The sequence below is a fragment of the Lepus europaeus genome, chromosome 1 (assembly GCF_033115175.1).
Source record: "Lepus europaeus isolate LE1 chromosome 1, mLepTim1.pri, whole genome shotgun sequence".
In the NCBI taxonomy this organism is placed as follows: Eukaryota; Metazoa; Chordata; class Mammalia; order Lagomorpha; family Leporidae; genus Lepus; species Lepus europaeus.
The window spans coordinates 146,865,852-146,880,131 of record NC_084827.1 but is presented as its reverse complement, the minus strand read 5'-3'; the positions used below and the strand labels follow the sequence as shown (position 1 = coordinate 146,880,131).

At 39.2% G+C, this 14,280-nt stretch overlaps 1 protein-coding gene across 2 annotated transcripts in view; it reads right to left on the bottom strand.

Moving 5' to 3' along the window:
* NBEAL1 (neurobeachin like 1) overlaps positions 1 to 14,280 on the bottom strand; it is a 203,934-nt gene that overhangs the window by 68,034 nt on the left and 121,620 nt on the right. For both annotated transcript variants that reach the window (XM_062190098.1, XM_062190096.1), the window contains 8 exons: positions 12,732 to 13,307; positions 12,218 to 12,393; positions 11,296 to 11,449; positions 10,862 to 10,990; positions 5,626 to 5,931; positions 5,388 to 5,537; positions 2,508 to 2,665; positions 710 to 834 (listed from right to left, as the gene is read on the bottom strand). In XM_062190098.1, coding sequence (XP_062046082.1) covers positions 710 to 834; positions 2,508 to 2,665; positions 5,388 to 5,537; positions 5,626 to 5,931; positions 10,862 to 10,990; positions 11,296 to 11,449; positions 12,218 to 12,393; positions 12,732 to 13,307 — 1,774 coding nt within the window. The remainder of the gene's footprint in view (positions 1 to 709; positions 835 to 2,507; positions 2,666 to 5,387; positions 5,538 to 5,625; positions 5,932 to 10,861; positions 10,991 to 11,295; positions 11,450 to 12,217; positions 12,394 to 12,731; positions 13,308 to 14,280) is intronic.

Genomic DNA, 14,280 nt, shown 5'->3' with positions numbered 1-14,280 from the left:
GTGTTTGTATCATTACGAAGTAGAATTAGAAGCCAGAGCCAGGAATCAAACTCAGGCACTCCAATATGGAAAGTAGGCATCTTAACTGCCAGGCCAAAAGCCTGCCCCTAAATGTAGTATTTTTTTTTTTTTTCAGATTAATTGATTTATTTTGGGAAGAAGCACCTGGTTCCTGGCTTCAGATCGGCACAGCTCCAGCCGTAGCAGTCATTTGGGGAGTGAACCAACAGAAGGAAGACCTTTCTCTCTTTCTCTCTCTCTCTGTCTATAACTCTACCTGTCAAATAAATTAAAAAAGAATAAAAAATGCCACCTTTCCTTGTGTAAACTTTTTTTTTTTTAACTTGAAAGGTAAAGTTAAAGAGAGGGAGAGCCAGAGAATAATCTTCTATCTCTGGTTCAGTCCCCAAATGGCCACAAAGGGCACAAGGAGCCAGAAGCTTCAACAGAGTCGCCCACGTGGATGGCAGGGGCCCAAAAACTTGGGCCATCTTCCCCTGCTTCTGCCAGGCCATTAGCAGAGAGCAGGATTGGACGTGGAACAACCAGGACACGAACCAGTGCCTATATGGGATGCTGGAATTGCAGGTGGCAGCTTTACCCACTATACCACAATGCTGGTCCCTGAGCTAATATTTTAAAAACAGTAATAACCAGCTGCATCAACACCCTATCTTCAATGAATAAATAAACAGTCATTGGAACTCACCTAAATTATCCCTCAAAGCACTAGCTTCTTCATGGGTTTTGAAATTATAGTTTGGAATCAGTTTAAGTCTCATGCGGGAATAATTTTCTACATTAGCTAATTTCCAGTGAACTGGATTCTGTTTCCTAGGAATATTCAAAAGCATAAAAGTAAAATTAGATAAAGTTATAAACCTTGGCTGACAAAAATAGTATAAAATATACCAAGCACTTCAGATTTGCTTAGTACCATTTTATTGAAAAGTTCACATGTTATTGTCTTATTTGATAAACATCAAAATAAAAACTTGGCATTTCAAAAGCTACTCTAAAGAAGATGAAAAATTGACATATTTGCAAATTATATTATCAGATAAGGATGTATTATAGAAAACAGATTTTTATAAAAACTCTCACAAATCAGCAAAATGTCAAGCAACTCACTTAAAAATGGGCAAATGACTTCAGTAGGTGATCTACAAAGAAGCTACAGAAATAGCCAACAAGCACATGAAAGATGTGTGACATTATCAGTCATTAGCAAATTGGAAAGCAAAATTAAAAATCACTTCTCACTCATTAGAACAGGAGTGGGGAACCTTTTTTCTGCCAGGGCCCTATGGATATACACATCATTCATGGCTATTCTATATTACTCATTTAAAAATCAAGCATGTTACAGATCTATTGAATTTCAAGTTCCTTCTGCAGTTGCCTTGGCAGGGACAAATCAAATGATTTCATGGGCCTTCTACGGTTGGCAGGCTTTATGTTCCCCATCCCTGTACAGGAAGGAACACACACACACACAAATCAGACAATAACAAGTATTGGTAAGGATGTGGACAATTGGGAACACTCCCACCCTATTAATGGGAATATAAAATGATGCAGTTTCTGTGGAAAATAATTTGGTGATTCCTCAATAAGTCAAACATAGAATTAACCTATGATCCAGCAATTACTCTCATAAGTATTAAAACAGGCTTACAGACAAATATTTGTACCCAAATGTTCACTGAAACACTATTCACAATAACCCAAAAGTGGAAAACAACCAAATGTTCATCAATTGGTGGAAGACAAACCAAATGTGGGATGCCTGCACAACAGAGTAGTATTATTTGGCCACAAAACTACTGATATATGCCATGACATAAGGAAAACATCATGCTAAGTGAAATAAGCCAGACACAAAGTCTACATACTGTTGAGTTCCATTTATATAAAATACTCATAATAAACAAATCACAAAGGCAGAAAGGAGAATGGTGATTGCCAGCAGTACCGAAGGGGATAACTGGACTTACTTTAATGGGTACGAGTTCTTTGGAGTGATGAAAATGTTCTGAAGCCAGACAGTGGTGATTACTGTACATTACAAATATACTTAATACCACTCAACTGTACATCTAAAATGGTTAAAATGACAAACTTTATGCTATGTGTACTTTACCATATATTTTAAAAGGTATGTTTTAAAAAGAATAATCAAAACAAAAATAACTTAGGGTCAATTAAATAAATTATAAAATATTCAAATACATATCTTCCTTAACTTAGCTCAAAGAGGTGGTGTCAGAAAGAAATAAAATGGGTCAATACATAGTAAGAGTACAAAGTCCAGTAAACTTTGTAGGGTAAAAATGAGGGGAAATAATTGTATGATAAAAAACATATACACACAGACCTTCAATTATTCCAAACCTAATTCACAAAAAGACAAGAAATTGAATTAAAGGTCTTTTTCATAAACTGAACATTTTAAAAATCAGAATGTGAAGGCATTGAAAAATGAGTCAGAAATGAGGTACTCCTACCTTTCAGCCCAAGGTCCTCTTTCACATGTAAGGTAGAGCTGTGTTGCCTTCCAGCGTCTGAAAGCAGCTAACTGCTGACTGCTCAGTTGTTTAAGCATATTATTATACCTCAAGTTCTCATGACGTGCTTTTCGATTAAAAGGTTCCACAAAAAACTCCTGCGAGAAACAGCAATAAATAAGAGCAACAGAATCATACTTACGAACTTTAAAAATTTAACCAATAAAATCACGCACTGCAAGAAAGAAGCTTGTATCACATGCTTTTCTTATTCCATTAGAATAATTCTTTGATGAAGCATGATATAATTCTGTATTTATGGAATTATAATTGTAGCTATAATCTAGAATTCTAGCTATAATTTATTTTTTAAACCAAAAATATAACTAACAATGAATACCTATTTATGTTTTCTTAATCACTAATGATTTGAACATATTTTATGAGCTTATTTGTTATCTATATATCTTCTTTGGTGATATGTCATTTAAAATAATTTGCTCATTTTTTTAAACTGGTATTGCTTGTTCTCCTCTTTCTTTTTTAAAGCTTTATTTTATTTATTTGAAAGGCACAAGTTACAGAGAGTGAGCAAGGGGAGACAGAGAGACAGGTTTTCCAACCACTGGTTCAAATGGATGCAACAGCCTGGGCTAGGCCAGACTGAAACCAGGAGCCAGGAGCTTCTTCTGGGTCTCCCATGTGGGTACAGGGGCCCAGGCACTGAGGCCATCTTCTGCTGCTTTCCCAGGTGCAAGAGCAGGGAGCTGGATGGGAAACGGTGCAGCTAGAACTTGATCCCACACCTATAAGAAATGCTGGCATCACAGTCGGTGGCTGTACCTGCTACACAATGCCAGCCCCTTATTGTTTGTTTTTTTAAGAGGTGTGTTTTGTAGATTCTTTATATGTTCTTTGTCACAATGTTATCTGCAAGTATTTTCTCCCAGTCCATGGCTTGCCTTTTTAATTCTTAACGTATTCCTTCGAACAACAAAGGTTTTTTAAAAATTAAGGGGCTTAATCAGCCCTTAAGGCATTCAAATCTAGCTAAAAAGCCCATGAGACCATTTCAGGCATGGAAAGCCAAGACACTGTGGCAAAAAGTGACCTACATGAGGGATTTCTGTGAGTGAGATCCTGGTGGAAAGCAAGAGCCATCAAAGAAGGAGGTACCTTTCTCTGAAGGGAGAAGAGAACTTCCACTTTGATTATGGCCCTGTCTAAATACTGTCGGAGTTTGTGGACTCAAAAGGCTTCCATAGCATTGGCAGCTCATGACAAGAGCCTTGGGTGATCACTGACGTCATAAATAAGAGTGTCAATTGTTAAATCAGCAACAGGAGTCACTGTGTACCTACTCCCCATGTAGGACCTCTGTCCTTAATGTGTTGTACTATGAGAATTATCGGTAAAACTTGTCTTCAACAGTACTTTATACTTTGTGTGTCTGTGTGGGTACAAACTGTTGAAATCTTTACTAAGTATAGAGTTGGTCTTCTGTATACAAAGATAATTAAAAATGAATCTTAAGGAAGTAGCGATGGAATCCCCTAAGGGTGCTGATTCAAGTCCTGGCTGCTCCACTTCTGATCAAGCTCCCTGCTAATGCACCTGGGAAGGCAGTTAAAGACGACCCAAGTGCTTAGGGCCCTGAACCCATGTGGGAGACCCGGAAGAAGCTTCTGGCTCCTGAATTCAGATTGGCCCAACTCTATCTGTTGCAGCTATCTGGGGAGTGAAGTAGCAGATGGAAGATCTCCTCCCTGTAACTCTGCCTTTCAAATAAATAAATAGATCTTTTAAAAATTAATAAACAACATATCAATGTCCAGTTTCAAATATCACTTGTTGAAAATAATGTTCCTGAATAGCGTTGTGGCACAGAGGGTTAAATACTGCCTATAGTGCCAGCATGCTCCACTCTGATCCAGCTCCCTGTTAAGATGCCTGGGAAAAGCAATGGAAGATGGCCCAAGTACTGGGGCCCTGCCACCCAAGTGAGAGACCCAGTGAAGTTCCTAGTTCCCTGGCTTCAATCTGGTTCAGCCTTGGTTGTTGCAGCCATCTGGGGAGTGAACCATGGTATGGAAGATCTCATCTCTGTGTGTATCTCTCCATCTCTCTCTGTAACTCTTTTTAATTAAAAAAAAATTATTTATTTATTATTTATAAATAAAAAATTTATTTATTTATTTGAAAGTCAGAGTTACACAGAGAGAGGAGAGGCAGAGAGACAGAGAGAGAGAAAGAGAGGTCTTCCATCAGATGGTTCACTCCCCAATTGGCGGCAACGGCCAGAGCTGTGCCGATCCAAAGCCAGGAGCCAGGAGCTTTTTCCGGATCTCCCACGCAGGTGCAGGGGCCCAAGGACTTGGGCCATCTTCTGCTGCTTTCCCAGGGCATAGCAGAGAGCTGGATTGGAAGTGGAGCAGCCGAGTCTCAGACCAGCATCCATATGGGAGGCCAGCGTTTCAGGCCAGGGCATAACCCACTGCACCACAGTGCTGGCCCTTTCCAGCTTCTTAAAGTTAGAAACTTAAAATTAATTTGAGGCCTCTCTTCTTTTCTAATATAAGTATCTAGTGCTACAAATTTCACACTAAACAATGATGTTTCCCATATACTGGGGAGGTTATCTACTAACGTGCTTATCATTGTTAAGCTGATAGCTTAACATAATCAATATGACTAGAACATTTTACTATTAAGTTATTTTAATTACTGGTAAATATTTTACCCAATTATGAATTAATTTTCAGAAAAACAATAAAAATACTATTTGTATTCAAACTACGGGCTTATATACTACTCTTATTTGAATATTAAGTGCTTGGAATCTATAGAAAAATTAGTTATTATAACATTTAATAATTTTACCTGGAATTTGAGCTTGCTTTCCCCTCCTTCCCGATCTCGTTTATGCATATTCACCATTAATGCTTCGTAACAACCCTTCCAATAAAGTGCCATATTTTCACGATCATCATAAAATGTATGGGTTTCATACTGCTTCATATAAGGTACAATCTTATATAAAGAACATACAGAATTTAATATACATTTCTATGAAAATGATAAAATAGTATAAACAACTCATTTAAAAAAGACAACTTACATATTTTTCTATGTAAACTTGCCATTCATTTGAACTGCAATATGCTTGAAAGTCTTCAAAAAATGAGGAGCTACCATTAGTCAAGGGCAAAGAAGGCAGGTGCAAGTTCATGAAGAGAAGTTCATAAATTTTGGAAACCAGGGTCCGGACGAGAGGAATCAGAAATGAGTAGATTTCAGTTTGTTCCTTAACAGACTGACTTAGAACATGTTCCAGTTTCCCTAAAATATAGCATGCTTCATCCTGATTTTCAATCACTTTGGACTGAAGAAGGGTGTTTAGCTTTGCTGATGCCATTGCACAAACCTGGAGGAAAATAATTTAGGTAAGAAAAAGTGAAATAAAGCATTTAGTGACAGCAAAAGTTCTGCCTCACTCTTTAAATTTAGAACTTTTATATACTAACTGACAAGATCTGTGGAAGGTCTCAGATCTTATTTTACTTGCGAGTTAATAAGTCAGCCTGCCACAGTCTCACAGATACTAGCAGAAAACATGAGACCCCTGAGTCAGAGACAAAGATCTACAGCAACAGCAAGGGGCAAAGTGTCAGCATTTAGAGTGGTTCCCCCAAGGACAACACCCACAGCGACAGCTGAAGTGGACTAGATGATGCCTGCAAATGGACTGCTTGTATCATAGCAGAGGAACACCAACCATAGGGAACACAAATCCTTTTTTAAGTTTATATATTTATTTTTGTTTATTTGAAACGCAGAGTTAGTGAGAGGGAGAGGGAGAAGGAGGGGGAGGGAGAGAGAGAATCCCATCTGTCTGCTGGTTCATTCCCAAAATGCCTGCAATAGCTAGAGCTGGGCTGGGCCAGACCAGAGCCAGGAGCCCCAGAACTCCATCAGGTTCTCTCATGTGACTATCAAGGACTCAAAGCTAGAGCCATCATCCGCAGCCTCTCAGAGCACACATTAGCAGGAAGTTGGGCCATCAACATAAGCAGGACTTGATCCCAGGCCCTCCGATATGGGATATGGACACCAAGTGGCAGCTTAAGCCCGCTGTACCACAACCCATGCACCAGGAACTCAAAAATCATTTACACTGAATCATTTTGTTATAGAGGCAGACATTGTTTTGATTAAACTGGACAGTAAATTAGCTCACTTTTTTGCTCTAGAAGGAGATATCTTCCAAAGTTGTTCACTAAACAATCTCAAAAAATATATTTCATAACAAGGTAGTCAGAGTCTTACTCAGAAGATATGCAGGAACACAAGAGACCCAGGAAGAAGAACAATTTACCAACAATGATTGTTGGAAGAAGCATTATTTTGCTCAGGATACAAATAAAGTAGCACATACCCACTGCTGCTGGTGGTCATTCTGTGTTCCTAAGTGAGGCCACCTTAAGATACACTAAAAAGAGACCAGCGCCATGGCTCAGTAGGTTAATCCTCCACCTCTGTCGCCAGCATCCCATATGGGTGCTGGTTCTAGTTCCAGCTCTCTGCTGTGGCCTGAGAAAGCAGTAGAAGATGGCCCAAGCACTTGAGCCCCTGTATCCGGGGAGACCTGGAAGAAGCTCCTGGCTCCTGGCTATGGATTGGTGGAGCTCTGGCCACTGCAGTCAGTTGGGGAGTGAACCAATAGAAGGAAGACCTCTCTCTTTCTGACTCTCCCTCTCACTGTCTATAATTCTACCTCTTAAGTAAATAAATAAATAAAGATATGCTGACAAATGCTCAACAGCAGAGCTTTAGGGAGCAGCACTGTGGTGCAACATGTTAAGTGGCTGCCCGTGATGTCAGCATCCCATATCAGAGCATAGTTCAAGTCCCAGCTGCTCTACTTTTGATTCAGCTCCCTACTGACATACCTGAGGAAACAGAGGATGGCCAAGTGCTTGCACCCCTGCCACCCTGCCATCCAGGGAGACCTGGTTGGAATTTCTGGCTCTTGGCTTCAGCCTGGCTCAGCCCTAGCCATCTGGGGAGTGAACCAGCAGATGGAAAATCTCTTTCTCTCTGTCTCTTCATCTTTCTCTGTCATTTTGTCTTTCAAATAAATAAAATAAACAAATAAATCTTTTTTGAAACTAAAAAAGATCTCTGAAAGATCTCTGCGAGTGAGATCCCAGTGGAAAGAACGGGGCCATCAAAGGAGGAGGTACCTTTCTCTGAAGGGAGGAGAGAACTTCCACTTTGACTATGACCCTATTGGAATAAAATCAAAGTTGGCGAACCCTAAAGGCTTCCATAGTCTTGGCTACTCATGACTAGAGCCTAGGGAGATTACTGATGCCATAAACAAGAGAGTCAAATTGTTAAATCAACAACAGGAGTCACTATGTACTTACGTCTCATGTGGGATCTGTCCTTAATGTGTTGTCTAATGTGAAGTGATGCTATAACTAGTACTAAAACAGTATTTTTACACTTTGTGTTTCTGTGTGGGTGCAAACTGACGAAATCTTTACTTAGTATATACAGAATCTATCTTCTGTATATGAAGATAATTGAAAATAAAAAAAAAAAGAAACCTGGTGTTAAATTGGAAATTGCATAGAAGATTAATTAATTTAAAAATTTTTTTTTTTTTTAGACAGGCAGAGTGGACAGTGAGAGAGAGAGAGACAGAGAGAAAGGTCTTCCTTTTTGCCGCTGGTTCACCCTCCAGTGGCCGCCGCGGGCAGCGCGCTGCGGCCAGCGCATTGCGCTGATCCGATGGCAGGAGCCAGGTGCTTCTCCTGGTCTCCCATGGGGTGCAGGGCCCAAGCACTTGGGCCATCCTCCACTGCGCTCCCTGGCTACAGCAGAGAGCTGGCCTGGAAGAGGGGCAACCGGGACAGAATCCAGTGCCCTGACCAGGACTAGAACCCGGTGTGCCAGCGCCGCTAGGCGGAGGATTAGCCTATTGAGCTATTGTTTGTTTAGCTTTTCTGCATTTCCCAAATTTTTTACAATTTGTACATGTTAACTTTATGATAAAGGGGAAAAAAATCTTTTTACAAAAGCAGCATGGGGAAATGAGTTTTATATATAGTAAAAGAAAATGAGTTTTATATAGTCAGAAAAATAAAAAAGAAAATTATCCATATATATGGTAATTTCAATCATATGAAAAATATACATTCATAGAAAAATAATAGGAAGGAAATAATACACTAAAAGACTAACAGCTGTTTTCCTGTGGGCTATGGAATATTGAATAATTTATTTGTTTTTTCTTCTTTATGCTAGTATTTTCCACAATGAGCATGTTACTTTTCCAATCAGAAAGAAATGTTTATGAAAAAATAGAATCATTAGGCCATGTCTTTCAACTCTGTTCAGAATTTTAACCTCTCCATTTTTTTAAAAATTTTATTTATTTATTTGAAAGTCAGAGTTACAGAGAGGGACAGACAGAGATCTTCCATCTGCTGGTTCATTCCCCAAATGTCTACAATGGCCAAGGCTGTGCCAAGCCAAAATCAGGAGCCAGGTGCCAGGAGCTTCATCAGGGTCTCTCACATTAGTGGAAGGGGCCCAAGCACTTGGGCCATCTGCTGCTGTTTTCCCAGGCCATTAGCAGGGAGCTGGATTGGAAGTGGGAGTGGCTGGCATCGCAGGTGGCGGCTTTATAGGCTATGCAGCAATACCAGCAACACTCTCCATGTTCTTAACAACATTTTATCTAGTTTATATCTAGTTTATGCATAGTTTTAGAAACTAGTCCCATCCTGACCCCCTTTACCAAATACTAAAATTGTACCATCAATTATCCTTCTTTTATATATATATATATTTATTTACTTGAGAGGCAGAGTTACAGAGAGAAAGACGGAGAGACAGAGTCTTCCAGCCACTGGTTCATTCCCCGAATGGCTGCAATGGCCCAAGCCAAGAGCTTCACTGGATCTTCCACATGGGTGCAGGGGCCCAATCTCTTAGGCCATGTTTTACTGCTTTCCCAGGCCATAGCAGGGAGCTGGATCAGAAGTGGAACAGCCAGCATAAGGATTGGCACCCATATGGAATGCCAGCGCCATAGGCAGAGGCTTAACCTACTAAAACCATAGTGCTGGCCCCAATTTTCTTTATTTCTAAAATCAAGCACAATGCTCAGCACTTACATATTTGGAATTTGGTGAATGAGAAATATATGAGATAGAGTGCATAATTATGAATCTGTAAAAAAGCAGAAAATTTTCTGAAAGGAAGTTTAAATAATAATAATTCTGGGAACCAGCATTGTGACATATTAGGTAAAGCTGCCACCTGTGATGCTAGCATCCTGTATGAGCATGGGTTTGTGTTCTGGCTGCTCTACTTCCGATCCAGCTCTCAGCTAATGCTCCTGGGATAGCAGTGGAAGATGGCCCAAGTGCCTGGGCCCCTGCACCCACGTGGGAAATCCCGATTAAGTTCCTGGCTCTTAGCTTCAGAATGACCGAGCCCCAGTTGTTGCAGCCTTTTGAGAAGTAAACCAATGGATTTAAGATATATCTCTCTCTCTCTGTCTCCCCCTCTTTCTCTGTAACTCTTTCAAATAAATAGGTAAATCATTAAAAAATAAAAAAAAATTTAAAATTCTCCTAAAAATGCAAATCATAATCCACATATATAAATAGTCTATGCAGACCATCCAGCACCTAGCTAGCTATAAGGATTACAGATAATATGAGTAATGTTTCTAATATAACTTAAATGTAAATCTTGTAACAAGAAATCTTTTTTTAAAATATTTATTTATTCATTTGAAAGGCAGAGTTGCAGAAAGAGAGAGACAGAGAGAGAGAGAGAGAGGTCTTCCATCCGCTGGTTCACTCTCCAGATAGCCACAACGGCCAGAGTTGTGCCAATCCGAAGCCAGGAGCTATTTCCGGGTCTCCCATGAAGGTGAAGGGGCCCAAGGACTTGGGCCATCCTCTACTGCTTTCCCAGGCCATAGCATAGAGCTGGATTGGAAGTGGAACAGCCAGGACTCAAACTGGTGCCCATATGGGATGTGGGCACTGCAGGCCGTGGCTTTACCCACTATACCACAGCGCCGGCCCCAGGAAATCTTTAAATTATTTGAAATGATAGTATTAGGAAGGTAAAATTAGAAAGGAATAATCAATTAGCTGCCTTTCAAGCTCCCTTCTGATCTCATAAAACTAAAACTCCAAGTGAAATCATCAATTTTTAAAACTAATAAAACGATGAAAATACTAAAAAGATATCATTATTCAGTTATCACATACATAATATCTATACCACATGCAAGTATAGAAAATAACATAAAAGAATCAACAAACCTGTAGATTGCCCCTTCCAATGAATCCTAGAAGCAACTGGATCTGAATTTGAGAGAGTTTTCCCCATACCGGACTTTCAGCAAACCAGATGGACAGACAATCAAAGAGCAGCATGACATCCTCTAAAAGCTATCTCAATGGAAAAATTGAGGGAAAAAAAAGACACTCAGATTTTAAATCTACAGATGATGGCTTTTTCCCAACACCAATACAAATCACAAATATTCCAAAACTAGTCTGATGTTCAGTTGGCAGAAGTCAAAATAATTATCTTAGTAACAGTTAACAAATTCTTTGTTGATCACATCTTATCCATGCTTACTGGGTCTCATTAAGTATTAATGCTCTAAAAAATGTGGAAGCGTACAAAATTTCTTTCGTTGCAGAAAGTCCTTAACTATTCAAACTGTAATTGCAAAGGGCTATTACTGCACCTTCTCAGTCCACATGTTTGAATTAACTAGTCCCTCTGATTGCAGGAAGTCCTGTGTGATCAGCATGAGTCGGAAGGCATTTTCAGCAGCTACTGGATTTGTTTTTGCGTCTCTGTTTTCTGTGACTGCCCATTCTAACATCTTCTGTAGCAAACTAAGTGTAAAACAAAGTCCTCTTAAAACCACCATAAGCTTGGAAAGGTAGAAAAACATGAAAAACAACAATACTTAATTCTTAGTAGCTATCTACTCACCTCTCCAATGACACACCATCATTGCAAATATAATTAAGACATTGTGGATGGAATGTAATAATAGAATAACTTTTTAATGTTTGGATTATATATCTTTAATATAGTGTTAAAACTAAAAGCTATCTGCTTTATTTGACTATAAAAAAGCTAAGGCAATGATTTATTGCCCAATCTCCATGAAATACTTAATATAGTTTATTTAAAGTTGAAAATTGGGAAGGTTAGGGAAGAAGGCCTTACTATTCCTTACAGACGGTCCAGCCTGTGAAACCAACTAAACTAGCTTTCCTAGTATGCTACTGCTACAGAGTGTCATCATCCACAGGGGACCTACCACGCTTCAGAGAAGTGCTTTCCACGAAAACACAACTCCCTTCCCTTAGCATGGAAATACTCGAATATGAACAATACTGTAGAACACAATGCAACAAGTCCTCAGATACTGCAGAACTTAAGACCTGAACTGATTTAAGATTTCAATCTCCTCACACTGTAGTTAGTTTTTGTTTTCTCTCTAGATGCCATGAGAATAGCAAAAGATAGGAAAAGGAAATGAATACACAGTTTCTCCTTTTCTCCCTCTATACTCACTGAATACAATACTATTACTATTTTCGACTCTTGCCCACTCCAAAAGGAGCGTGAGAAATCACTAAGTGATGGCTTACGTAAGTTTTATTTCATCTGGTGGTCGAAGCAGTTCACTGGATATTCCTGGTTTGGTTAATGCTGAAAACACTTGTCCTCGTTCAACCCAAGTATCATCATCCGACTTTTCTAGTCCCTTACACATTACATAATTCAAAATACTTGTCAGTAACTGAAAAAGCTCTTCCTCACATCTCTGTAAAAAAGACAAAGTAATATCAAATTCCTGGAAGGAGAGTGTATTATAGCATATCAAAGAACTGTCCCATACACTGATTTTTAACTGCTACGCACATTTTCTAAGTGCCTTGATAAAACTGAACCTAACTAGGCCCTAAAGATACAAGAAAAGTAAGACACTGGCTTTCTTCTCAAGATACAATGTAGTGACTTCTAAGCTACTGAACCTTAGCTCATGAGACATGGAATATGAATATAGCACGGAACTGTTAAAAGTGCTTATATATTTCTGAGGATTCAAGTATATGACGGACATGAAAATATAAACAGAATTTAGAAAAATAAGGAATTTACCTCTTGGCTTTCAAGTAAAGAGTAATCATCATTAAAGCCTGTATCATGTGTGATGTTGCTGTCTCTGTCAGACTGCACAGAAAAAGGTTTCACAGACTCCATTGGGGATGGTGTGCTAGGCAGGCTGTCTGGCATTTGACTTCCACTATCGCTCAGTTCACATGACTCAATTCCACTGAGATCTAAACTCAAATGTGAAGGGATACTAGGCCAAAATTCTTCTTGATCCTCTGATTTGAAAGACAATTCTCCCACAGAACTATCTTCCTGAAAAAATGGTGTGTTTGAGTCGAGCGACTGTCTGTCTTCCAAACTCCACTGATCAGACGACACATTCCCTGATGCAAAAGAGCTGGTTTTTTCCTCATCAGCCTTTTCATCAAAGTTCCTCTTAACATCTTCAGTTGACACATTTTTATCGTTGTCTTTCACTGGAACAGCCTTACTGTACTTTTGAAGAGTATTTCCATTTTCAAAGTTTGCTTTTAAAAACAGCCTAACTAAAGTGTCTTGCCAACCCACTTGTTGTGACATTTGATGTGCTGCATCTGGTTGGGACCTCAAAATCTGTAAAATCTGCAAAGAGATTAAGAATACAAAATAATTTTAAAAGTACATAATAATTTATATAAAAATATGGTCTTTTCAGTTATGTAAATGATACACTATCTTAGGATAGATTTTCAAAAGATTACGTTCTTAATGAGATTAGAAACTTGTTGGAGGACTGATATTGCTTCCAACCAATATGCATATTACTTATCATATACAGTAGAGATATACTTGAAATATCCACTGAAAAACAGGCAGGAAGAGCAGCAGCTGCCAGGCAGCCCAGCTTCATGAAAGCTCTTAGCATGCCCTGGCCTGCAGATACCCAACACATGCCCTCCCTGTTGCCAAGATGACCAAGAGGAAAGTAAGTGAAGGAGGAGCCCAAGAGGAGATGGGTGAGGTTGTCAGCTAAACCTGCCTTGCCAAAAGTGGAAACAAAGCAGACAGGCTGCAGGAGGGGTAGGCACTGGAACACAGAGGGTTAAATCTCCTGCTTGGGATGCCTTTGTCTCACACCAAAGTGCTAGGTTTTGAGTTCTGCCTCTGCTTCCCATCCAGCTTCCTACTAACATGCACCCTGGCTCAAGTACTTGGGGTCCCTCTCACCCACGTGGGAGAGTTAGATGGAATTCCTAGCTCCTGGCTTCAGCCTGACTCAGCCTTAGTTATTGTGGGCATTTGGGGGAGTACACCAGTAGATGAAAGCTCTATCATTCTGCCTTTCAAATAAATAAAACTAAATAAATAGACTTAAAAAAAAAAAAAAACAGGTCAAAGTGGGTAAGTAAGAAACTAAAGATTTACCTGTAGGAAAACAGTAAAAATAAAAATCAGGAGATTACAGTCTCTCAAGGGCAGAAAGAATCAAGTCTGATTAATACTAAATACCTTGTCATCTCTGTAATCTCTATCTCCCTTCTTGTATAATCTAGAGGAATATTTTTAAAAATTTTATTTAAGTTATAAACGTTCCAGGTATTTTATATATACAGAT